General features: G+C 49.0%; 2 protein-coding genes across 3 annotated transcripts in view; one reads left to right on the top strand and one right to left on the bottom strand.

Moving 5' to 3' along the window:
- ubxn10 (UBX domain protein 10) overlaps positions 1-16,669 on the bottom strand; it is a 52,552-nt gene extending 35,883 nt beyond the window's left edge. For both annotated transcript variants that reach the window (XM_073032332.1, XM_073032333.1), the window contains exon 1: positions 16,018-16,669. The gene's annotated coding sequence lies outside the window, so the exon portion shown is untranslated. The remainder of the gene's footprint in view (positions 1-16,017) is intronic.
- A 4,819-nt stretch (positions 16,670-21,488) lies between these two features.
- The window catches only part of c29h1orf159 (chromosome 29 C1orf159 homolog), a 20,743-nt gene continuing 14,838 nt past the window's right edge, over positions 21,489-27,393 (top strand). Inside the window, exons 1-2 of the mRNA XM_073032328.1 lie at positions 21,489-21,626; positions 21,706-21,801. Of these exons, the coding sequence (XP_072888429.1) occupies positions 21,609-21,626; positions 21,706-21,801 (114 nt within the window). The 5' untranslated portion in view covers positions 21,489-21,608. The remainder of the gene's footprint in view (positions 21,627-21,705; positions 21,802-27,393) is intronic.

Here is a 27,393-nt window from a genome sequence, read left to right as displayed (position 1 = left end):
AGTCCGACCAGCTGGGCACCTCCTACAGTCCTGACCGCAGTCTGACCAGCTGACCACCTCCTACAATCCTGACCGCAGTCCGACCAGCTGGGCACCTCCTACAGTCCTGACCGCAGTCTGACCAGCTGACCACCTCCTACAATTCTGACCGCAGTCCGACCAGCTGGGCACCTCCTACAGTCCTGACCGCAGTCCGACCAGCTGGGCACCTCCTACAGTCCTGACCGCAGTCCGACCAGCTGGGCACCTCCTACAGTCCTGACCGCAGTCCGACCAGCCTGGCACCTCCTACAGTCCTGACCGCAGTCCGACCAGCTGGGCACCTCCTACAGTCCTGACCGCAGTCCGACCAGCTGGGCACCTCCTACAGTCCTGACCGCAGTCCGACCAGCTGGGCACCTCCTACAGTCCTGACCGCAGTCTGACCAGCTGACCACCTCCTACAGTCCTGACCGCAGTCCGACCAGCTGGGCACCTCCTACAGTCCTGACCGCAGCCCGACCAGCTGGGCACCTCCTACAGTCCTGACCGCAGTCCGACCAGCTGGGCACCTCCTACAGTCCTGTCCGCAGTCCGACCAGCTGGGCACCTCCTACAGTCCTGACCGTAGTCCGACCAGCTGGGCACCTCCTACAGTCCTGACTGCAGTCTGACCGGCTGGGCTCCTCCAACAGTCCTGACTGCAGTCCGACCAGCTGGGCACCTCCTACAGTCCTGACCGCAGTCCGACCAGCTGGGCACCTCCTACAGTCCTGACTGCAGTCTGACCGGCTGGGCTCCTCCAACAGTCCTGACTGCAGTCTGACCGGCTGGGCACCTCCTACAGTCCTGACCGCAGTCCGACCAGCTGGGCTCCTCCTACAGTCCTGACCGCAGTCCGACCAGCTGGACACCTCCTACAGTCCTGACCGCAGTCCGACCAGCTGGGCTCCTCCTACAGTCCTGACCGCAGTCCGACCATCAGGGCACCTCCTACAGTCCTGACTGCAGTCCGTCCAGCTGGGCACCTCCTACAGTCCTGACCGCAGTCTGACCAGCTGGGCACCTCCTACAGTCCTGACCGCAGTCCGACCATCAGGGCACCTCCTACAGTCCTGACTGCAGTCCGACCAGCTGGGCTCCTCCTACAGTCCTGACCGCAGTCCGACCATCAGGGCACCTCCTACAGTCCTGACTGCAGTCCGTCCAGCTGGGCACCTCCTACAGTCCTGACCGCAGTCCGACCAGCTGGGCACCTCCTACAGTCCTGACCGCAGTCCGACCAGCTGGGCACCTCCTAGTCCTGACCGCAGTCCGACCAGCTGGGCACCTCCTACAGTCCTGACCGCAGTCCGACCGGCTGGGCACCTCCTACAGTCCTGACCGCAGTCCGACCAGCTGGGCTCCTCCTACAGTCCTGACCGCAGTCCGACCATCAGGGCACCTCCTACAGTCCTGACTGCAGTCCGTCCAGCTGGGCACCTCCTACAGTCCTGACCGCAGTCCGACCAGCTGGGCACCTCCTACAGTCCTGACCGCAGTCCGACCGGCTGGGCACCTCCTACAGTCCTGACCGCAGTCCGACCAGCTGGGCACGTCCTACAGTATTGACCGCAGTGTGACCAGCTGGGCACCTCCTACAGTCCTGACCGCAGTCCGACCAGCTGGGCACCTCCTACAGTCCTGACCGCAGTCCGACCAGCTGGGCACCTCCTACAGTCCTGACTGCAGTCTGACCGGCTGGGCTCCTCCAACAGTCCTGACTGCAGTCTGACCGGCTGGGCACCTCCTACAGTCCTGACCGCAGTCCGACCAGCTGGGCACCTCCTACAGTCCTGACCGCAGTCCGACCAGCTGGGCACCTCCTACAGTCCTGACTGCAGTCTGACCGGCTGGGCTCCTCCAACAGTCCTGACCGCAGTCCGACCAGCTGGGCACGTCCTACAGTCCTGACTGCAGTCCGTCCAGCTGGGCACCTCCAACAGTCCTGACCGCAGTCCGACCAGCTGGGCACCTCCTACAGTCCTGACTGCAGTCCGTCCAGCTGGGCACCTCCTACAGTCCTGACCGCAGTCTGACCAGCTGGGCACCTCCTACAGTCCTGACCGCAGTCCGACCATCAGGGCACCTCCTACAGTCCTGACTGCAGTCCGACCAGCTGGGCTCCTCCTACAGTCCTGACCGCAGTCCGACCATCAGGGCACCTCCTACAGTCCTGACTGCAGTCCGTCCAGCTGGGCACCTCCTACAGTCCTGACCGCAGTCCGACCAGCTGGGCACCTCCTACAGTCCTGACCGCAGTCCGACCAGCTGGGCACCTCCTAGTCCTGACCGCAGTCCGACCAGCTGGGCACCTCCTACAGTCCTGACCGCAGTCCGACCGGCTGGGCACCTCCTACAGTCCTGACCGCAGTCCGACCAGCTGGGCTCCTCCTACAGTCCTGACCGCAGTCCGACCATCAGGGCACCTCCTACAGTCCTGACTGCAGTCCGTCCAGCTGGGCACCTCCTACAGTCCTGACCGCAGTCCGACCAGCTGGGCACCTCCTACAGTCCTGACCGCAGTCCGACCAGCTGGGCACCTCCTAGTCCTGACCGCAGTCCGACCAGCTGGGCACCTCCTACAGTCCTGACCGCAGTCCGACCGGCTGGGCACCTCCTACAGTCCTGACCGCAGTCCGACCAGCTGGGCACGTCCTACAGTATTGACCGCAGTGTGACCAGCTGGGCACCTCCTACAGTCCTGACCGCAGTCCGACCAGCTGGGCACCTCCTACAGTCCTGACCGCAGTCCGACCAGCTGGGCACCTCCTACAGTCCTGACTGCAGTCTGACCGGCTGGGCTCCTCCAACAGTCCTGACTGCAGTCTGACCGGCTGGGCACCTCCTACAGTCCTGACCGCAGTCCGACCAGCTGGGCACCTCCTACAGTCCTGACCGCAGTCCGACCAGCTGGGCACCTCCTACAGTCCTGACTGCAGTCTGACCGGCTGGGCTCCTCCAACAGTCCTGACCGCAGTCCGACCAGCTGGGCACGTCCTACAGTATTGACCGCAGTGTGACCAGCTGACCACGTCCTACAGTCCTGACTGCAGTCTGACCGGCTGGGCTCCTCCAACAGTCCTGACTGCAGTCTGACCGGCTGGGCACCTCCTACAGTCCTGACCGCAGTCCGACCAGCTGGGCACCTCCTACAGTCCTGACCGCAGTCCGACCAGCTGGGCACCTCCTACAGTACTGACCGCAGTCCGACCAGCTGGGCACCTCCTACAGTCCTGACCGCAGTCCGACCAGCTGGGCACCTCCTACAGTCCTGACCGCAGTCCGACCAGCTGGGCACCTCCTACAGTCCTGACTGCAGTCTGACCGGCTGGGCTCCTCCAACAGTCCTGACTGCAGTCTGACCGGCTGGGCACCTCCTACAGTCCTGACCGCAGTCTGACCAGCTGGGCACCTCCTACAGTCCTGACCGCAGTCCGACCGGCTGGGCACCTCCTACAGTCCTGACCGCAGTCCGACCAGCTGGGCACCTCCTACAGTCCTGACCGCAGTCCGACCAGCTGGGCACCTCCTACAGTCCTGACCGCAGTCCGACCAGCTGGGCTCCTCCTACAGTCCTGACCGCAGTCCGACCAGCTGGGCACCTCCTACAGTCCTGACTGCAGTCCGTCCAGCTGGGCACCTCCTACAGTCCTGACTGCAGTGTGACCAGCTGGGCACCTCCTACAATCCTGACCGCAGTCCGACCATCAGGGCACCTCCTACAGTCCTGACTGCAGTCCGACCAGCTGGGCTCCTCCTACAGTCCTGACCGCAGTCCGACCATCAGGGCACCTCCTACAGTCCTGACTGCAGTGCGTCCAGCTGGGCACCTCCTACAGTCCTGACCGCAGTCCGACCAGCTGGGCACCTCCTACAGTCCTGACCGCAGTCCGACCAGCTGGGCACCTCCTACAGTCCTGACCGCAGTCCGACCAGCTGGGCACCTCCTACAGTCCTGACCGCAGTCTGACCAGCTGGGCACCTCCTACAGTCCTGACCGCAGTCCGACCAGCTGGGCACCTCCTACAGTCCTGATGAACTTTCTGTCACCTGCACATTGAAACCTGCAGTGAAAATGTGTTGTTTGCAGCAACTCAAGTCAGCGAGATTGTCCTGAGCAAAAGCCCTTTAGCATTACCACACATCCAACCCAACGTATTACGTACACAACCCCAAACTATGCGTCTACGGACTGTGGGAGGAAACACACGCAGTCACGGGGAGAGTGTAGAAATTCCTCACTGACAGTGGGGGAAATCAAACCCTGATCTTACAGCTTGCCGCCCATTAGCAAGTAGATATTTCTTCAACAACCCTGACCTCGCCCTACCACAGCTATTTCCTTTGTCATAGCTGTCCATCCCGTCCCTACCTTCTCTATAACTTAAATTGTTTCTCTGACCTTCCCAGTCCTGACAGGTAGCCTTCAACATAAAACATTAACTCTGCTTCCCTGCCCATGGATGCCACTTGACCTGTATAAAGTTCTCGGCAATTACTGCTTTTGTTTCAGACTTTCCACTGCAGTTTATTGTCAGAGGCTATTCTGTTTGCTGGGGTTGTGGCTCCATCTGGTGGACAATCCAGTCTCTGCCTCTCCACATTGGAAAATGTTCGGTGCAATCTTATTTCTTCAAACAGCGTCACTTTTCACTGAATGTCGATTATTCCAAGTTGAGTTTAATGTATGTACGGGTGCAATGGAGATCTTACTTGCAGCAGCATCACTGCCAAAGAGCGCAGCAATATTAATAACTTATTTATAGAGCACTTTTCATACAGACAATGTCATTTAAAGTGCTTTACAATGGGATAAATTGCAAAATGAAAATAAAGGACAAAAAGATGTTAGTTAAAAGGAAGGTTAAATAAATAGCTTTGAGCAGGATCATAAAATGAAAATGATTCTGTGATGCACTCCAGTACTAGACAATTGAGAGGCTTAAAAACAAGTCAGAGAACTTTAAAATAAGAAATGCTATAACAGCAGCAGCTATCAGCAGTGGTGGTTAACTTCCTGCTGCACTCTGTAAGGAGTTTGTACGTTCTCCCCGTGACCATGTGGGTTTCCTCCGGGTGCTCTGGTTTCCTCCCATATTCCAAAGTCGTACAGGTTAGGGCTAGTGAGTTGTCGGCTTGCTATGTTGGCGCCAGAAGCGTGTCGACATTTGTGGGCTGCCCAGCCCAGTCCTCACTGATTTGATTTGACGCAAACGATGCATTTCGCGCTGTTTTGTTGCACATGCAACAAATAAAGCTAATGTTTTTTTTCTTTCTGAATGGTTGAAGAGAGGCAGTTGTCCTTGAACCTGGTGGGAACACAACCTCGATAGTAGGGAAGGCAGAATAGTGATTGTACTGCCTGAGGTGGTTATGGACAGCTGATCTGACTAAAGCATTGCTGGCCAACTTTTATCAGTGTGTGGCAGAGAGCATACTGACATACGGAATGACAGTGGGGGACTCTAGTTGATCACAAGCACTCCAACCGGTGATTAGGATGGCTCAGCACATCATTGAGACTCAATTACTGAACCTGGAGACAATCTACAGCTCTGACACCTACAGCGCACTCGAAACATCATTAAAGACCCATCCCATCTCAGACACTGTCTGTTCAATCTCCTGCCATCTGGTTGGAGATACAGAAACAGCTTAGCCAAGATGTTAAGACTGAAAAACAGCTTCTTGCTGAGGGCCATTGTGCAGCTGAATAATGCTACACTCCGGCTTGCCAACAGTCCTTAAGGTTTATGGACAATTGAAGTCACTTGTTACATGTAAATACGGGAATTTTTTTAAAAAATTAGACCGTACTACATGCTTTTAAATATCCGTTTTACACAAACTGGAGTAGCAGCACAATCTCGTTGCCCTGATCAATGACAATAAAGTTCTTTTCTATTCCGTACTATTATTTTACAAATTGTATTTTCCTCTATTAGTTTGGTGTTTGTGAATAACAAAACTTTGGATCTCAGTTAGTGCTGCTACATCATGGCTCCAGGGCCCAGGTTTGATGTGTGCTTCCTCCAGTTACCTCCACCTCCTGACGACATTCTGCTAGGTCAATGGCCACCCTCAGTGTAGGACAATGACAAAACAAATCAAGATGGAGTTAATGGGGGGGGTGTCGGAGAACACAGAGCATCACAGCACAGTGCAGGCCCGTTGGCCCACGATGTTGTAAGATCAATCTGACCCTCCCCTCCCACGTCACCCTCCACTTTCCTATCTCTTGTATGTCCCTAATGAGTCTGCCTCTACCACCACCCCTGGCAGGATGCCCCACACACCCACCACTCTCTGTGTAAAAAAGCCTATCTCTGACAACCCCCCCATTCACTCTTCTGATCACATTAGAATTACGACTTCTCGTTTTAGCCATTTCCACCCTGGGAAAAAATCTCAGGCCATCGGCTCGAGCTCTGCCTCTTATCACGTCATCTCTCATCCTCCTCTCCAAAGAGAAAAGCCCTAGCTTGCTCCACCTATCCTCATGAGGCACCCTCCCAAATCCAGGCAGCATCCTGGTAAATCTCCTCTGCACCCTCCCAAATCCAGGCAGCATCCTGGTGAATCTCCTCTGCACCCTCTCTAATCCAGGCAGCATCCTGGTAAATCTCCTCTGCACCCTCTCTAATCCAGGCAGCATCCTGGTAAATCTCCTCTGCACCCTCCCAAATCCAGGCAGCGTCCTGGTAAATCTCCTCTGCACCCTCTCTAATCCAGGCAGCATCCTGGTAAATCTCCTCTGCACCCTCTCTAATCCAGGCAGCATCCTGGTAAATCTCCTCTGTACCCTCTCTAATCCAGGCAGCATCCTGGTGAATCTCCTCTGCACCCTCTCTAATCCAGGCAGCATCCTGGTAAATCTCCTCTGCACCCTCCCAAATCCAGGCAGCATCCTGGTGAATCTCCTCTGCACCCTCTCTAATCCAGGCAGCATCCTGGTAAATCTCCTCTGCACCCTCTCTAATCCAGGCAGCATCCTGGTAAATCTCCTCTGCACCCTCCCAAATCCAGGCAGCGTCCTGGTAAATCTCCTCTGCACCCTCTCTAATCCAGGCAGCATCCTGGTAAATCTCCTCTGCACCCTCTCTAATCCAGGCAGCATCCTGGTAAATCTCCTCTGTACCCTCTCTAATCCAGGCAGCATCCTGGTGAATCTCCTCTGCACCCTCTCTAATCCAGGCAGCATCCTGGTAAATCTCCTCTGCACCCTCTCTAATCCAGGCAGCATCCTGGTAAATCTCCTCTGCACCCTCTCTAATCCAGGCAGCATCCTGGTAAATCTCCTCTGCACCCTCTCTAATCCAGGCAGCATCCTGGTAAATCTCCTCTGTACCCTCTCTAATCCAGGCAGCATCCTGGTGAATCTCCTCTGCACCCTCTCTAATCCAGGCAGCATCCTGGTAAATCTCCTCTGCACCCTCTCTAATCCAGGCAGCGTCCTGGTAAATCTCCTCTGCACCCTCTCTAATCCAGGCAGCATCCTGGTAAATCTCCTCTGCACCCTCTCTAATCCAGGGAGCATCCTGGTGAATCTCCTCTGCACCCTCTCTAATCCAGGCAGCATCCTGGCGAATCTCCTCTGCACCCTCTCTAATCCAGGCAGCATCCTGGTAAATCTCCTCTGCACCCTCTCTAATCCAGGCAGCATCCTGGTAAATCTCCTCTGCACCCTCTCTAATCCAGGCAGCATCCTGGTAAATCTCCTCTGTACCCTCTCTAATCCAGGCAGCATCCTGGTAAATCTCCTCTGCACCCTCTCTAATCCAGGCAGCATCCTGGTAAATCTCCTCTGCACCCTCTCTAATCCAGGCAGCATCCTGGTAAATCTCCTCTGCACCCTCTCTAATCCAGGGAGCATCCTGGTGAATCTCCTCTGCACCCTCTCTAATCCAGGCAGCATCCTGGTAAATCTCCTCTGCACCCTCTCTAATCCAGGCAGCATCCTGGCGAATCTCCTCTGCACCCTCTCTAATCCAGGCAGCATCCTGGTAAATCTCCTCTGCACCCTCTCCAAAGCTCCCACAATAGGAAGATAAGGAGATTGGGGAATAGGACTAATGGGATTGCTCTCCCAAAGTCAGCATTCCCCAAATGGGCCAAATGGCCTCCTCTCCATCATGATAAATAAAGGATGTGATGAGACACTGGCACAGGACACCGAATTCAGAATCAGTGTGTTGTGAAATGTGTTAATCTGAGGCAGCAGTAGAATGCAATACATCATATTTAAAACTACCGGTAAATTACTAAATGAAGTATATATTAAAGGTGCCAAAGAGAGTTAAAAAGAAAATAGTGAGATACTGTTCGTGGGTTTGTTGACCATTCAGAACTCTGATGCTGTTCCAAAAGTACTGAGTGTGTGTCTTCAGGCTCCTGACCCACCTCGCTGATGGTAGCAATGAGAACAAGGCATGTCCGGGTGATGGGGTCCTTAATGATGGACGCTGCCTTGTTGAGGCATTGCTGTTGGAAGCTGTCCTGGATGCTGGGGGGGCCAAGGCCCATGATGGATCTGGCTGAGTTTGGAATTGAGATCTTAAGCAGAACCAGTCTCTCGAGTTACAGAGCACACCGTTTCCGTTTTTATGTATGCATTGCCTGTCTGATCCCATTTGATGAATACATTTCTTATTGAAGTTTCACTGTGGCTTTGATCAGGGACCAGACTTCAGCTTTATTACTTCTGCCTTCTCAACTTCTTGCCAATTCCTGTCCATAGTCATATCACTCTCAAAGGTTAGGAAGAGAGTTTGTAATTGTGCCTCTGCTTCAGGGACTCTACAACTCATGGTGTCAGTATTTACATGCATTGGTCACTTTATTAACATCTCCTGTACCTAATAAAGTGGCCACTGAGTGTATGTTCGAGGTCTTCTGCTGCTGTAGCCCATCCACTTCGAGATTCAACATGTTGTGTTCAGAGATGCTCGTCTGCACACCACTGTTGTAACGTGTGGTTATTTGAGTTACTGTCACCTTCCTGGCAGCTTGAACCAGTCTGGCCATTCTCCTCTGACCTCTCTCATTACCAAGGTGTTCTCACTCACAGAACTGCCCTCAATGGATTTTTTTGATTTGTGTTTTTGCACCATTCTCTGTAAACTTCAGAAACTGTTGTGCGTGAAAATCCCAGGAGATCAACAGTTTCTGAGATACTCAAGCCACCCCATCTGGCACCAACAGTCATTCCCCAGTCAAAGTCACTTAGATCACATTTCTTCCCCATTCTGATGTTTGGTCTGAACAACAACTGAACCTTTTCACAGCACATATCGTTATGCTCCAGCACGTATTGTCACAAAGTAATATTAGCACACACATATGTCCTGAAGACTGACAGATTGACATAAAGTGTGAGGTGCATGTTTGCAGAAGACAGTATAATGTTACTAGCACTATTATTATTTATACTCAGTGCCCACTTTATTAGGCACACCTGCACACCGGCTCGTTAATGCAAATATCTAATCAATCATGTGGCAGCAACTCAAAAGCATGCAGACATGGTCAAGAGGATCGTTTGTTGTTCAGACTGAACATCAGAATGGGAATGAAATGTGATCTGAGTGACTTTGACCGTGGAGTGATTGTTGGTGCCAGATGGGGTGGTTGGAGTATTTCAGAAACTGCTGATCTCCAGGGATTTTCACACACAGTCTCTAGAGCAGGCTTTCTCATGTTTTTTTTTTAATGCCACAGATGAATGCCATTAAGTAAGGGAACCGTGGACACCAGGTTGTGAACCATTGCTCTGGAGTTTACAGAGAATGGTGAGGAAAACATCCAGTGAGCGGCAGTTCTGTGGACAAATACACCTGGTCAATGAGAGAGGTCAGAGGAGAATGGCCAGACTGGGTCAGGATGACTGGTCAATGAGAGAGGTCAGAGGAGAATGGCCAGACTGGGTCAGGATGACTGGTCAATGAGAGAGGTCAGAGGAGAATGGCCAGACTGGGTCAGGATGACTGGTCAATGAGAGAGGTCAGAGGAGAATGGCCAGACTGGGTCAGGATGACTGGTCAATGAGAGAGGTCAGAGGAGAATGGCCAGACTGGGTCAGGATGACTGGTCAATGAGAGAGGTCAGAGGAGAATGGCCAGACTGGGTCAGGATGACTGGTCAATGAGAGAGGTCAGAGGAGAATGGCCAGACTGGGTCAGGATGACTGGTCAATGAGAGAGGTCAGAGGAGAATGACCAGACTGGGTCAGGATGACTGGTCAATGAGAGAGGTCAGAGGAGAATGGCCAGACTGGGTCAGGATGACTGGTCAATGAGAGAGGTCAGAGGAGAATGGCCAGACTGGGTCAGGATGACTGGTCAATGAGAGAGGTCAGAGGAGAATGACCAGACTGGGTCAGGATGACTGGTCAATGAGAGAGGTCAGAGGAGAATGACCAGACTGGGTCAGGATGACTGGTCAATGAGAGAGGTCAGAGGAGAATGACCAGACTGGGTCAGGATGACTGGTCAATGAGAGAGGTCAGAGGAGAATGACCAGACTGGGTCAGGATGACTGGTCAATGAGAGAGGTCAGAGGAGAATGACCAGACTGGGTCAGGATGACTGGTCAATGAGAGAGGTCAGAAGAGAATGACCAGACTGGGTCAGGATGACTGGTCAATGAGAGAGGTCAGAGGAGAATGACCAGACTGGGTCAGGATGACTGGTCCATGAGAGAGGTCAGAGGAGAATGGCCAGACTGGGTCAGGATGACTGGTCAATGAGAGAGGTCAGAGGAGAATGGCCAGACTGGGTCAGGATGACTGGTCAATGAGAGAGGTCAGAGGAGAATGACCAGACTGGGTCAGGATGACTGGTTAATGAGAGAGGTCAGAGGAGAATGGCCAGACTGGGTCAGGATGACTGGTCAATGAGAGAGGTCAGAGGAGAATGGCCAGACTGGGTCAGGATGACTGGTTAATGAGAGAGGTCAGAGGAGAATGGCCAGACTGGGTCAGGATGACTGGTCAATGAGAGAGGTCAGAGGAGAATGGCCAGATTGGTTCAAGCTGACAGGAAGGTGACATTAACTCAGATAACCACACGTTACAACAGCGGTATGCAGAAGAGCATCTCTGAAGGCACAACAAGTCTAACCCTGATGTGGATGGGATACAGCAACAATGACCGTGGACATACGCCCAGTGGCGACCTCATTAGGTACAGGAGTTACCTAATAAAGTAGCCCTGAGTGTAAGTCACTGATAGAAAACCCGATTCTGATGCTGTGTTTTTGCCTCCCAAATTGTCCCAAACTATTGCACTTTACAAACTTAGAAAAAACTAAAGTGAAAAGCTACACTTTCTGGTGACTGTGTCATTCAAGGCCACTTGAGTCCCCGAAGCAAATAGCATCTAATAATTTAAACATCACTTCGGAGTTTTGAAGCAGGTTGGCAGCTGAAGATGACTGGATGAAATTCAGAATGCATAATCTGTAGCAAGCCTGCTGTCATATCTTCACAGGTTTGCAGGAGAAATTAAATATTTAATTTTACCTGAAGACATCTAATATAAAATTAGAATAACTTGCAATGCTAAGATGCAAGTTACTCTGTCGATTTTTATTTTAATTTGTTTAATATGATTGTCAATAATAAGCAAGGTTCTGCCAATAATTGAGGAAACCAATTAGAGTCAACCTTTCAATTGATGGGTTGTTGCTCAGTTTGTCAGATCCTCAGTTACTCTTGTGGGAAGTTAAAGCTACAAGTAACAGATGGAACTTGGCAATTCTGCAGATGCTGGAAATCCAGAGCAACGACGAACACAAAATGCTGGAGTTCAGGCGGCAATTGTGGAAAATACTAACGAGTTGACATTTTGGACCGAGACCCTTCTCCACAGCAAACAGTAAAGGGTCTTGTCCTGAAATGTCAACCTTTAAATCCCCTCCATAAATGTTGCCTGATTTGTTGAGTTCCTCCAGTATTTTGTGTGTGTTGCCTCAGATGGAACTTCTCATCATTAAGGACCCCCTTCACCCAGGACATGTCCTCTTCTTAAGACCATCAGTGAGGGGGTACAAGAGCTTGAAGACCCACATTCAATGCTTTAGGAATAGCATCTTCCCCTCCATCGTCAGATAGCAAAGGATCAAAAAGAGTTCAAAGGTTCATTTATTACCAAAGTGTACAACTCTGAAATTCTTCTTATCCAGAGAGCCACGAAATCAAGAAAGAGCAAGAGTACGATCATCACCCCCCCCAATCCCTCCTCCCTGCATGAAAACAAAAAACAGGACAGGCACATCCCCCTCCCACACAAACAAAAAAACGAGAACAGGTGAAAAACACAGAACATAAAAAACAATAAGACTGAAAAAAAGTCTATAGTCCAAGTCCATATCCAAAATGTAGAAAACCTGGGTAACATTCTCTGGGTCCAATGGCAGGCCTTTCCCTCTCCGTAGCAGAGTGATCCCACCAGTGATCAAAAGGCAGTCTCCCCTCTCCGTAGCAGAGTGATCCCACCAGCGATCAAAAGGCATTCTCCCCTCTCTGATAACAGAGTGATCCCACCAGTGATCAAAAGTCAGTCTCCCCTCTCCGGTACAGAGTGATCCCACCAGCGATCAAAAGGCATTCTCCCCTCTCTGATAACAGAGTGATCCCACCAGTGATCAAAAGGCAGTCTCCCCTCTCCGTAACAGAGTGATCCCACCAGTGATCAAAAGGCAGTCTCCCCTCTCCGTAGCAGAGAGATCCCACCAGTGATCAAAAGTCAGTCTCCCCTCTCCGGTACAGAGTGATCCCACCAGCGATCAAAAGGCATTCTCCCCTCTCTGATAACAGAGTGATCCCACCAGTGATCAAAAGGCAGTCTCCCCTCTCCGTAACAGAGTGATCCCACCAGTGATCAAAAGGCAGTCTCCCCTCTCCGTAGCAGAGTGATCCCACCAGCGATCAAAAGGCATTCTCCCCTCTCTGATAACAGAGTGATCCCACCAGTGATCAAAAGTCAGTCTCCCCTCTCCGGTACAGAGTGATCCCACCAGCGATCAAAAGGCATTCTCCCCTCTCTGATAACAGAGTGATCCCACCAGCGATCAAAAGGCAGTCTCCCCTCTCCGTAACAGAGTGATCCCACCAGCGATCAAAAGGCAGTCTCCCCTCTCCGTAGCAGAGCGATCCCACCAGCGATCAAAAGGCAGTCTCCCCTCTCTGATAACAGAGTGATCCCACCAGCGATCAAAAGGCAGTCTCCCCTCTGTGTTAGCAGAACGATCTCCTAGGAATCAAAATGGAGTCTCCCTTCTCCACTAGCAGAGCGATCTCACCAGTGATCAAAAGACAGGCAGTCAGTGATCACCTTCCATATTTGCCTCAACGTTTAATCTCCCGCCTCGCTTTAATCGGCAAAATGGAGTCAAACGTTGGCTTGGCCCTCACAGCCGTCCTGCAGCCTTCTCGCAGTGAGGTTCCCACATGCTGCTTCTGCCTCCCAGAGATTGCAGAGCGCTAAAACACCCAAACCATCTCCAAACTGCAACTCACCGGCTCCAACAGTTCCAGAATCACAATCAAGATGAGAAACAAACGTAAAACTCACAAGAGAAGTGAAGTATATGGTTTCATGATTGATCCAGGAGATGTTGACCGAAGGAGCACGGTACCCAGGCACCATCCTGACCTGAAGTCTGTCCTGGAAGGTGCCTGATTGGTCCTTGAACCCATAAACACCTCCTCACTATTTGGCCTTCTTTTGGCACTACGTTATATTTTGATATCTATTTCTTATTGTAACATACACTATTATGTTTTGGTCTCTGTGAGGTGCTGAGCTGTGTCCACAACTTTCTGCCGTTTCCTAGAATCACCTTCAGAAAAGCCATGCAGCCAGATAGAATGCATCAATAAAAATTGGTGAGGGTGAGTGGGGACATGACAAGTTTCTTTTTCTGAAATTACACTTGGCCAATGGCCCAGTTCAGCACATCACGGAAACCAGCCTCCCCTCCATGAACTCTGCCTACACTTCTCACTGCCTCAGTAATGCAGCCAGCAGAATCAAAGCCCCTTCTTACCCCAGTCATTCCCTCTCCTCACTGGGCAGAAGGTTCCAAACCCTGACAGCACGTCCCACCAGGCTCAGGGACAGATTCTGTTCCACTGTTACCAGACTGCTGAACGGACCACTTGTACAATAACATAGCCTCCTAGTATGACAAGATGGACTCCTGACCTCACAATTATGAACTTGCCCTGCACTTTCTCAGTAGCTGTTACACTTCATTTTGCATTTTGATCTTGTTTTACCCTGTTCTGTCTCCCTGCACTGTGTAATGATCTGATCTGTATGAACAGTTTGCCAGACAAGCTTTCCAGTTTACCTCAGTACATGTGACAATAATAAACCAATTCTAATGCAATTACTGTTCAAGTTCAAGTCCATTGTCATTCAACCATACACACGTACACAGCCAAACGAAACAACATCCCTCAGGGAGCAAGGCGTAAAACGCAGTACGTACATCCCACACGGCACAGACAACAATCTGAACAGCTAATAAAACATATTCGGTAATTGTACAAGTTGGCATAAAGTGCATGCTCGACATACAGTTAAATACACACCAGTATAATGTTACTGGTAGTGTTATAGATTACGTGCAGAGGGTGGCATTGGGGGTTCAGAACTGTTGTCTAACATACATCCTCTGGAAGAGATGCACAGACCAACTGAGAGGAAATGAAATAATTACAAAGGAATAACAATACAACTCTCAACCCCCATTGTCATTTAGGGAAGATGGTGATGTTTTGCGCGGTTGGATTTTTTTTTGGGTGTTTGATGTTTCCTTGAGGGGTTTCCATGGCGTTTCTTTGTTTTGAGGTTCCCTACGGGAGGGAGAATCTCAGAGTTGTATCAGTATACATACTTTAATAACAACTGTACTTTGAATCTCTGAACTTCACTTAAATGCATTTATGTCATTCTACTTCCTGCTGAGACAAAATTATGAAACCAGTTCCTCTCTCAAACAGCACACAAGAAACTGGAAGAACAGAGCAGGTCAGGCAGCATCTATGGAAATGAATAATCAGTCGGCGTTTCAGACTGAGACCCTTGCTCAGGACTGAAAGGGAAGGAGGAAGATGCCAGAGTATAGTCAGAGGAGGGGAAGGAGGGTACCTAGAAGCCAGGTGGGTGGGAAAGGTAAAGGGATGGAGAGGAAGGAATCTGATAGGAGAGGAGAGTGGGCCATAGGAGAAATGGAAGCGGGAGGCACCAGGGGGAGGTGATAGGCAGGGGAAGAGAGGTAAGAGGCCAGACTGTGGAATAGAAGAGGGGAGGGGGAGGGAAAACCTGTTTTTACCAGAGGGAGAAATTGTTATTCATACTACCAGGTTGGAGGCTACCCAGACAGGACAGAAGGTGTTGAACCTCCACTCTGAGAGTGGCCTCGTCGTGGCACAAGTGGAGGCCCAGGACTGACATGTCAGAACAGGAATGGGAATCAGAATTAAAACGTTTGCCCACTGGGAAGTCCTGTTTTTGGTGGATGGAGTGGAGGTCTATAAAGGGAAATGTACTATTGATGCTTCAGGTCAAGGCCCATTACCGGACCCCGATGACGGGCCACAGCCAGAAATATCGAATGTTTATTCCCCTCCACAGACGCTGCCTGGCCTGCTGAGCTCCTCCAGCATTTTGTGTGTGTTGCTTGGATTTCCAGCATCTGCAGAATGTCTGGTATCTCTCGCTTTCAATCATAGCCACCAGCAGGTGGCAGCATTTCCCGCAGATTGATTGTGCAAACGCGACCTCTCCTGAGCAGACTCCCATTCAGATTTATTTATCACATGCACAGTGAAACGTGTCTTACGTGTCAACAACCAAAACAACGTGCTGGGGGCAGCCCACAAGTGTTGCCACACATTCCTGCATCAACATAGCACGTCCACCGTAAACACAAGCATGAAAAAAACCAAGATAACAGCAGCAAAAACAGGTCCCTTTCCCACCCACTCACCTCCTCACACACACAATCCACCTTTGGGCCTCCAGTCCTTGGCCCCAGACTCCCGGACATCAGGTCTCAAACTTCGGACTTTGTCGTGGGGACTCATCAATCACCTTTGACCTTCTCTGTTGTTCTGCTGACATGCTGTGCGGGCACTGGCGTGCGTGGTGACGTTGGCGGGCAGCCCCCAGCACATTTCACTGTATGTTTCAGTGCGCAGGTGATAGCTAAATGAATCTGAGTCTGAATCTGAGAATGAGGCCTTGACAGGAAGAACACAAATGCTTGCTTAACACAATTTTTCAGGTGTAAACCACCCTGAAACTTTAAAGGTCGGGCACTGGCGAAGGAGCCCAAGCTTGAGGGCGAGGAATGACTGGAGGTTTGGACGATTTAAAGCCGGGCCAGATTGAAATGGTCGTGGTGTCGGGGTCAGAGGTGAGAGACGGGCCGGTTCAGCTGGCTTCTCCGCGGAGTTTGCTTGACTCTGTGCTGGACTGAAGCTTTTTCTGTATCGGCTTCTGAATCAGCTGCAGCGATGCCTGGCGTTGTGAGCTTCAGTTCTGAACGCAGGTTGCTTGCTTTATTATTTGCATGATCTGTTTTTCGTCTCCCTGCTCACTGGGTGTTCGATGGTCTTTTGTTTTTAATGGTTTCTGTTGGCATTCTTTGTTTCATGGCTGCTGGTAAGGAGAAGAATCTTGATGTTTATAAAGTGTACATACTTTGATAATGAATGTACTTTGACATTTTAGAGCCATGGAGCACTGCAGCACAGAAACAATCCCTTTGACCCATCTAGTCCATGTCAACCCAACCTTCTGTCCAGTCCCATTGACCCGCACCCGGACCACAGCCCTCCATACCCCTCCCATCCATGTACCTATCCAAATTTCTCCTAAGTGTTACAATCAAACCCACATTCTCCACTTGTCTTGGCAGCTCCTTCCACACTCTCACCACCCTCTGAGTGAAGAAGTTCCCCCTCATCTTCCCTTTCACCCTTAACCCATGACCTCTAGTTCTAGTCTCTCCCAAACTCAGTACAAAAGACCTTCATTTGCCCTGTCCAACCCCTCTTAATTTTGTATACCTTTATCCCCTCATTTTCCTATACTCTTAGGAATAAAGTCCTAATCTATTCAACCTTTCCCTACAACTCCGGTCCTCAAGTCCTGGCAACGTCCTTGTAAATTTTCTTTGCTCTCTTTCAAACTTATTGATATCTTTCCTCTACCTTGTGTAATTTTTCTTTGCAGGGATCCAATCTGCTTTATCACATTACATACAGGTGAAACCCAGTTCCTGACATGGGCAGCACAGTAGTGTAGTGGCTAGCACAACGCTTTACAGTACCACCATACTGGGTTCAATTCCCGTCACTGTCCATAAGGAGTCTGTACGTTCTCCCCTTGACTTCACGGGTTTCCTCCCACAGTCCAAGGATGTACTGCTTGATAGGTTAATAGGTCATTGTAAATTGTCCCCTGGTTAGGCTAGGGTTAAATCAGGGGCTTGCTGAGCGTCACGGCTCGAAGGGCCAAAGGGGTCTATTCTGCGTTGTGTTCCAATAAATACATTTTAAAAAACAAGTTAGCCTCAGAGGGGCGGAATGTCCTGGCCTATGCTCAGGCCAAGAAAATGTTAAGCTAAGGGTTAGTGGAAATGTTTGCGATTGTCCTGTTCTCAACAATTAGACCTTTTGCAATATTAAAACATGTTGGGATTTCTTCAGTCCCTGAAGGATGTTAATTGTAAGAAACTTACTAACAGCAGCACTCCAGAAAATCGGGAGATGGAAAAAGGAAAGAAGCAGAAGAATTAATGAGCTGGATAAAATCCGGAAGAGAAGAGGTGGAAAAAGATCCTGTGAGAATAGGGCAGGAGTGGTGGAAGCCAAGGAGAGGGTAAGAACGAGGAGAGTGCGAGAGCTCCACAAAGCACAGCAGAGACGAGGAAAGCGAAGATCGACCCAAAAGGGAGAGAAGGAAAAACCATAAGACGCACGAGCAGAATTGGGACATTCGGCCCATCGAGTCTGCTCCACCATTCCATCATGGCTGATTTATTTTCCTCTCAATCCCTGTCTTCCGCCTTCTCCCTGTAACCTTTGACACCCTGACTAATCTAGAACCTGTCAGCCTCCACTTTAAAAATACTCAATGGCTTGGCCTCCACAGCCGTCTGTCGCAATCAATTCCAGATTCATCAGTCTGGCTACATTCATCCCCAGCTCTGTTCTAAACGCACCTCCCTCTGTATCCCCAACCTGGGGTCCATGGAACTCTCTGTTAATGGTAGGAGTCTATGGAACCCCCTGTGATATTCTGGTCCTAGAATCCCCCATTATAGGAAACATCCATTCCACATCCTCTCCACCTAGGCCTTTCAATAAGATCCCCCCCTCCTTCATTCCTCCAAACTCCGGTGAGTACAGCTCCAGAGACAACAGATAGGGATTCTACAGATTGTTCATGTGGTTGTTGGAATCCCACTGCTTCTCATTTCATAACCAGGGTGTGAACTTGTATAAAATATTCTGACAGAAATCCAAAAACGTTTCTAACTGCGATTGATTGTAGTCAAAGCAGAAGCAGTCAGAATCAGGATTTTTCGTCACTGGCATACTGTATATTGTGAAACGCGTTGCCTAGCAACAGTAGTACAGTGTCAGACATAAAACTTACTATAATGTTTTGTAGAAAGAAAACAAACAAATAATTAAATAGACAGATGAGGAGGAACTTCTTTAGCCGGAGGGTGGTGAATCTGTGGAATTCATTGCCACAGATGGCTGTGGAGGCCAAGTCACCGGGTATATTTAAAGCGGAGGTTGATAGAGTCTTGATCGGGCAGGGTGTCAAAGGTTCTGGGGAGAAGGCAGGAGAATGGGGTTGAGAGGGATAATAAAACAACCATGATTGAATAGTAGTGACTGAGTGGCCTAATTCTGCTCCTATGCCTTATAAATAGACAGACAGATACACAAAAAGCTGGGGGGAACTTATTAGGCCAGGCAGCATCTCTGGAAAAGAGTCAACAGTTGATGTCTCGGTCCGTGGCCCTTCACCAGAACTGGAATAAAAGATGAAAAGTCAGGATAAGAAGGTGGAGGGAGGGGAGGAAGAAATACAAGGTGGTAGGTGAATGGTAAAACTGGGGGGAGGGGGAGAGGTGAAGTTGATTGGTGTAAGAGATAACGGGGTTGGTGAAGTGCTTCATATGGGGGGGATGGGTATGTTAAAGGTTGGTCTTTAACACAGAGAGTGGTGGGTGTGTGTATCACCCTGCCTGGGGTGATGGTAGGGGTAGATACATTAGGATGATAGAAGAATGGAGGGTTATGTGGGAGGGAAGGGTTAGACTGATCTTAGAGTAGGTTAAAGGGTTAGCACAACATTGTGGGCTGAAGGGCCAGCACTCTGCTGTACTGTATGTTCTGTGTTCTATGTTGTTGAGTGTGGGGTTTTTGTGCTCCTGTCTATCCTCCCTGATGGAGGAAAGAGGAGGGGACCTGTCCCAGATCTGAATTTGGATATTTAAATGCTCAATAACTTTGTTATTTGTATTTATTTCATACATTAAGTAGCGGAGGAGGTGGAATTGAACTTTAATTAAATAGCTCTGGTTGGAGGCAGCTACAATCTGTCAATAAAATAATTCACTTCTGCCTCCTTGGCTCCAGTATTTTGAACAGATATTTCAGGTTGATATTTCGCTCTGTGGGTAGAATTACAGGGAAATAATTTGGCCACTTTCTCAGTGACTGTAACCCCCTCCACCAGTTGAAAATTATCAGCATCTCTCCATGAAATTAGATGTGGGTGTGAAATAATAGAAAACAGTTAACCTGCCCTGTCTCTGTGAACCAGTTGGTGAGCATATTCTTTGTTTCTAAAGAGTCCTGTAACTTGCAAATCTGCATTCTTTATACCCGAAGAAATTTCAGAAAACCCACTTCCAGTAATTCTCTTTCTCTTTAAAAAAACATAAAAAATCCTGAAATAAAGCACAAATTCTACAAGTGTTCAGCAAGTCGGCACACACGAAATGCTGGCAGAACACAGATCAGACAGCATCTACGGAGGGGAATAAACAACCGAATATTTTGAGCTGAGCTGAGGCTCTTCATTGGGATCGAAACTTCGAATGTGCATTTTCCTCCACTGAAGCTGTCTGATCTGCTGGGTTCCTCCAGCGTGGCTCTGCATTTCCAGCGTCTGCAGAACCTCGTTTCCCAGCAAGCCCATCAGCATCTGGTGGAGGAACAAGTAGAATTAATGCCTCAAGATTCAACTTCATTTGGGACATATGCATCAGGGCATCAAAGGTTATGTGGAGAATGGGCCGAACGGCCATGATAGAATGGTGCAGCAGACTCGATGGGCCAAATGGCCTGATTCTACTCCCATTAGGGAAACATACAGTGAGATGCGTTGTCTGCATCAAAGTCCGAAGTAACATTTATTATGAGAGTACATACATGTCACCACATACAACCCTGAGATTCATTTTCCTGTGGGCATACTCAGCAAATCTATAGAATAGTAACTGTAAACAGGATCAATGAAAGACCTAGAGCACAGAAGATGACAAACTGTGCAATAAGTAACGAGTTCATGAAGTAACAAGAGTCTTCAAAATGAGATCATTGGTGTGGGGACACCAGAAATAGAAGAGTGTAGTTAGCCTCCTTTGTTGAAGCGCCTGCTGGTTGAGGGGTAGTAACTGTTCTTGACCCTGGTGGTGTGAGTCCTGAGGCTCTTGTACCCGCTCCCTGACGGCAGCAGCGAGAAAAGAGCATGGCCAGGGTGGTGGGTGGTCAATAATCCGCAGCCCGGAGAGTGTGCCGGGGGCAGCCCGCAAGTATCAGCACGCCAGCGAGGTTCAGTAAAATAACACAGTGCAAAGAGTAACGAAACAACAGCGAAAGCAGGCTCTGAAATGCAATCTCTCAACAATAAATTAGGGGGAAAAAACACACTCAGAAAGGAGAAATACATTCTTCCTCCTCCCTTCCCTCAGAGATACATTCTCTCCCCCCCCCCCTCGGAAATCCATTCTTACCCACTCTCTTCCAGTTGGAAATACAGTTTCCCTCTCCTCCCCTTCGAAATACATTCTCCCCCCTCACCTCGGAAATCCATTCTTACCCACTCTCTTCCAGTTGGAAATACAGTTTCCCTCTCCTCCCCTTCGAAATACATTCTCCCCCCTCACCTCGGAAATCCATTCTTACCCACTCTCTTCCAGTTGGAAATACAGTTTCCCTCTCCTCCCCTTCGAAATACATTCTCCCCCCTCACCTCGGAAATCCATTCTTACCCACTCTCTTCCAGTTGGAAATACAGTTTCCCTCTCCTCCCCTTCGAAATACATTCTCCCCCCTCCTCTCCCCTTGGAATACTGCACATTCTCCCCCCGGAACATCACCCCAAACTCGCACTCGGATTTGGGTCGGAAGAGGGAGCCCTCTGTTGCCCAAACTGATTTGAAGGGGGTGTGGAAAAGGCCGTGCCTGCGCTGTGATAAGGGCGCTGTCTCCTAGCAACCGAGGGCGAGAGGGGTTTCGGAGTTGCCGGCGCCGCCTGAGGATCCGAATGTCTGAAGTTAGCGAAGTAAGATTTGTTTTTGTGCGGGGCTGGCCGCGCTGCGCCCGGAGCCTTGTTCCTCACGGTCGTCCGTTCTGTGTTTCAGGCTGGCCGTGAATTTCCACGGGACCTCCTGCCCGTCAGCGTCTCTTTCGCCCTGATGGTGGCTGCATCCGCCCTGGCCGGGACGCCGCCGCCTTCGGTACGTTGCGCTCCCCTCCCGTGCTTCTTCCTCCGACGAGACGCTCCCTCAAATTCAGGAAGTGCTTGAGAATGTCTGTAAGCGCAACTCCCCCCCACCATGACCGCCTCCTCCTCGGCTCAAAAACTTGTACTTCTCTCTGCACTGGAAGTTGCAAACTTGGTCGAACCAGTCCCACCGCGCCCCCCAGTCTGTGTTAGGTGACTATTGAGTTTTGGCCGTGGGTGGGATTCACTTCTTTCTGTGCGGCCGCAGAACTTCCGCAAGTTGGTGTAGGCTTGTGTTCAGTGAAAAATTCCCTTTGGAACCAAGAACTCTCTGCTCACAGATTTGAGTGGATGAGGACACGTCTTAACTCAAAATTAGAAGTGTTATCACTGTCTTATACAACAGGGAGTTTATTGTTTTGTGGTCGCAATACATAAATATATTTAAAAAACAGGAATAGTGAGCTGGTGCTCACGGGCCATTCAGTAATCTGATGGCGGAAGGGAAGAAGCTGTTCCGAAGTTATTGAGTGCAACACACTCAAAACTATTTCACAAAATGCTGGAGGAGGGGAATAAACAGCCACCATTTCGGCCGAAACTCTTCATCAGGACTGGTAGGGAAAGGGCAAGGCGCCAGACTAAGATCAGGGAAGGAGTAGATTTACCGAAGGAGGAACCAGATCACTTTATACCAGATGAAGGGTCTCGGCCCGTAACGTCGACAGCGCTTCTCCCTATAGCTGCTGCCTGGCCTGCTGCGTTCCACCAGCGTTGTGTGTGTGTGTGTTGTTTGAATTTCCAGCATCTGCAGATTTCCTCGTGTTTGCACTTTATACCAGGTTCATGGCAGATTTATTTTCCCCCTCAACCCCATTCTCCTGCCTTCTCCCTGTCACTTTTGACACCCTGATGAATGCAATTTACACAAGAAATAAACGAATCTCAAGCCTTGAAACATTAATTCTGCTTTTCCTTCACCATATGCTGATCAGTTTGCTGGGAAATGCATGTTTCTGGAGATGCTGGAGATCTTGAGCAACTCACAATCTGCTGGAGGGACAACTCAGCAGGTCAGGCAGCATCTATGGGGGGGGGGAATAACCAGTTGATGTAGGGTCTTGGCTGAAAACACAATCAAGAACTTAACAACCTCCACTTAAAATACACCCAATGACTCGGCCTCCACAGCTGCCTGTGGCAATGAGTTCCTCAGATTCACCACCCTCTGGCTAAAGAAGTTCCTCTTCAGCTCTGTTCTAAATGGACACCCCTCTATTCTGAGGTTGAGCCCTCTGGTCCTAGATCCCCACTTTAGGAGACATCCTCTCCATATCTGGCCCTTCAATATTGATGTTAGGGAACTGACAGAAAATTCCATCAGGGAAATGAACCACTTGTGTTATACAGTAGGTGATTTTAACTTCCACATATTGACTGGGACTCCCATACTGTAAATGGGCTGGATGGGATAGAGTTTCTCAAATGTGTTTGGGAAATTTTCCTTAATCTGTACATAGAAGCCCCCCACAATGAAAGGGAATGAGGCAGAACAGGAGGCAGAAGTTTGTGTTGAAGACACAGTCTATAGAAGTGAGGCAAAGTGGCACTGTGGTATGGACCCTGTACAGATTACCGAGGAGGAGGTGCTTGCTGTCTTGGGGCAAATTAGGATGGATAAATCCACAGGGTCTGACAAGGTTGTCGCTCCGACCTTGTGGGAGGCAAATGTAGAAATTGCCGTGACCCTGGCAGAGATATTTATATTATCCTTAATGAAGGGGGAGTTACCAGACGATTGGAGAATAGTCAATGTTGTCTACTGTTTAAGAAAGGCTGTAAAGTAAACTAGGAGATTATAGGCTATCATTAGTGAGAAAGTTATTGGAAGGTATTCTCTGTGAAAAGATATATAGTTGGATAGACGTGGACTGATTAGGGAGAGTCAGCATGGCTTCGTGTGTGGTAGGTCATGTCTAATCAATCTTATAAATTCTTTTTTGGAAGTTACGAGGAAACTCGATGAAGGCAAGGCAGTTTATGTTGTCTATGTGGACTTTAGCAAGACATTTGACAAGGTCCCACATGGGAGGTTGGTCAAGAAGGTTCAGTTGCTTGGCATTGAAGATGAGGTAGTAAATTGGATTACACATTGGCTTTGTGGGAGAAGCCAGAGAGTGGTAGTAGAGGGTTGCCTCTCTGACTGAAGGCGTGTGACTGGTGGAGTGCCACCGGGGTCAGTGCTGAGTCCATTGTCGTTTGTCATCTATATCAATGATCTGAATGATAATGTGGTTAACTGGATCAGCAAATTTGCAGCTGACACCAAGATTGGGGGTGGAGTGGACAGTGAGGAAGATTGCTATGGCTTGCAGTGGGATCTGGACCAGCTGGAAAAATGGGCTGAAAAATGACAGATGGAGTTTAATGCAGACAAGTGTGAGCTGTCGCACTTAGGTACGACCAACCAGGGTAGGTCTTATACAGTGAATGGCGGGGCACTGAGGAGTGCTGCAGAGCAAAGGGATCCGGGAATACAGATCCATAATACTTTGAAAATGATGGATAAAGAAAGCTTTTCACAGATTGGCCTTCGCAAATCGAAGTGTTGAGTACAGAAGATGGAACGTTAGGTTGAAGTTGTATAAGATGTTGATGAGGTTTAATTTGGAGTATTCTGTGCAGTTTTGGTCACCTACTTACAGGAAAGATATAAACAAGTTTGAAAGAGTGCAGAGAAAATTTACACTGATGCTGCTGGGAGTAAGGAAAGGGAGTAAGTGAGGTATAAGGAAAAATTGAATAGGTTAGGACAGTATTCTTCAGGACATTGAAGATTGAGAGGAGATTTGATAGAGGTATACAAAATTATGAGAGGTATAGAGTAAATGCAAACAGACTTTTCCCACTAAGGTTGGGTGGGACTACAACTAGAAGTCATGGCTTAAGGGTGAAAGATGAAATGTTTAAAGGAAACATGAGGGGAAACTACTTCACTCAGAGGTCCATGAGAATGTGGAATGCCCCCACAAGTGGTGCATGTGAGCTCGATTTCAACATTTAAGAGAAGTTTGGATAGATACATGGATGGTAGGGGTATGGAGGGCTATGGTCCTGGTGCAGGCAGTTTAAATGGGTTGTCATGGACTAGATGGGCTGAAGGGGGCTGTTTCTGTGATTATATGGTTCTGTAACTGGAGCTCAATTAGCACGTTTTCCCAATTCAAAATTGGAGTATAGTGTTCTGTCCTGTATAGGACAGAAATAGGCCTTTTAGCCCAGCTGAATTTTGCACTATAAAAAGCAGTAAGTTTCTATTCCTATATTTAATTGTGTACACATATCCTTTCCCTGTCCTTCATAATGAAACAGTGGCGTATTCCAAGTGACGTGCCAAAATTCTGTAGGAACTGAACAGGTCAGGCAGCATCGATAGAGGGAAATGAACAGCTGATGTTTTCGGTTGAGACACTTCGTCTTGAGATGGTAATATGGATCCTTAATGTATGAGGAGTGATTGATGACTCTGGGCCTGTAGTTGCTGGAGTTTAGAAGAATGGGGGGAAACCTCATTGAAACCGACTGAATGTTGAAAGCCCTCGATAGAGTGAATGTGAGAGATGATGTTTCCAACAGTGGGAGAGTCTAGGACAAGAGGGCACAGCCTCAGAATAGGAGAATGTCTGATAGAAGACAGTGGCTCATGGACGAAAGGGAAGGAGAAGGGGATAGATGGCAGGAACTGAGAAACATTGACCAATGCTGGCTTTGTCGATGGCATCTATATCTTGTCAAATAATGATACTTGTGCAACAGATCAAAATTTGTGAGACACTTATGCCATTTACAGAGTAATGTCAGTGGTTGACTGCAGTATTCCTCTCTCAAGGTTAATGGATTTCTCGTACCTTTAACGGTATGCAGATTTTACCATTTGGCTTTCCATCAGGAGGGTCACTTGACAACTGGGCAGAGGTTCAGTAATTGATTTTTTAATTGACTGATTAATTGGCAGCTGAACAGATTTAAACTTTATTATTGGCACATTATACAGCAAAGAAACATAGACACAGGAGATTCTGTAGATGCTGGAAATCCAGAGCAGCACACACAAAATGCTGGAGGAACTCAACAGGTCAGGCAGCATCTATGGTGAGGAATAAACAGTCAATATTTTGGGCTGAGTCCCTTCATCAGGACTGGAAAGGAAGGGGACAAGCCAGAATAAGAAACTAGGAGGAATGGCAGGTCTAGAAGCTGACAGGTGATAGATAAGACCATAAGACATTGGAGCAGAATTAGGCCATTCAGCCCATCTAGTCTGCTCTGCCATTTCATCGTGGCTGATCCTGGATCCAACTCAATCCCATACACCTGTCTTCTCGCCATATCCTTTGCCCTGATCAATTAAGAAGCGATCAACTTCCGCCTTAAATATACGCACGGTCTTGGCCTCCACTGCAGTCTGCGGCAGAGCATTCCACAGATTTATCAATCTCTGGCAAAAAAATTCCTTCTTACTTCTTTTCTAAAAGGCTGCCCCTCAATTTTGAGGTTGTGCCCTCTCGTAACCCCACCAAAGGAAAAACCCTCCCCATAGCCACCCTATAGAGTCCTTTCAACATTTGGTAGATTTCAGTGAGATCCTCCTGCATTCTTCTAAATTCCAGTGAGTACAGGCCCAAAGCTGCCAAACACTCCTCATACGTTAACCCCTTAATTGCCAGAATCATCCTCAAGAACTTCCTCTGGACACTGTCCTTACTGAGATATGGGGCCCAAAACTGTTAACAATACTCCAAGTGTGGCCTGATTAGTGTCTTATAAAGGCTCAGCACTATCTCCCTGCTTTTATATTTTATTCCCCTTGAAATAAATAACAACATTGCATTTGTCGTCTTTACTGCAGACTCAACCTGTAAATTAACCTTCTGAGGTTCTTGCACGAGGACTCTGAAGTTCCTCTGCACCTCTGATGTTTGAACCTTCTCCCCATTTAGAAAATATCTCACACCGTTGTTCCTTTTACCAAAATGCAATATCATACATTTCCCAACACTGTATTCCATCCGCCCCTTTTTTGCCCATTCTTCCAATTTGTCTAAGTCCTGATGCAATTGCATCGCTTCCTCAGCACTAGCTACCCCTCCACCTATCTTCGTATCATCAGCAAACTTTGTCACAAAGCTATCAATTCTGTTATCTAAATCATTAACAAACAATGTGAAAAACAGAAGTCCCAACACTGACCCCTGAGGAACACCACTAGTCACTGGCAGCCACCCAGAAAAGGCCCCCTTTATTCCCACTCACTGCCTCCTGCCTGGCAGCCATTCCTCTGAGCATGTCAGTATCTTTCCTATAACGTCATTGGATTTTATCTAGTTAAGCAGCCTCGTGTGGCACCTCAGCCAATGCCTTCTGAAAGAGCAAAGGAAGAGCAGTGGGGAACTGTTTGGCATGCCATCCATGCAGATTAAATCAGTACATCAAGGTTGAACAAGATAAAACAATAACAGAATGCAGATTAAAATGTTGTGTTGTACCCTGCACTGCACATTTTGTGTGAAGGCCCTGTCGAGGTAGAGTCAAGTTAAGTGTCCAC

Source organism: Hemitrygon akajei, chromosome 29 (genome assembly GCF_048418815.1).
Source record: "Hemitrygon akajei chromosome 29, sHemAka1.3, whole genome shotgun sequence".
Taxonomy (NCBI): domain Eukaryota; kingdom Metazoa; phylum Chordata; class Chondrichthyes; order Myliobatiformes; family Dasyatidae; genus Hemitrygon; species Hemitrygon akajei.
This window is presented reverse-complemented; position numbering and strand designations above follow the sequence as displayed.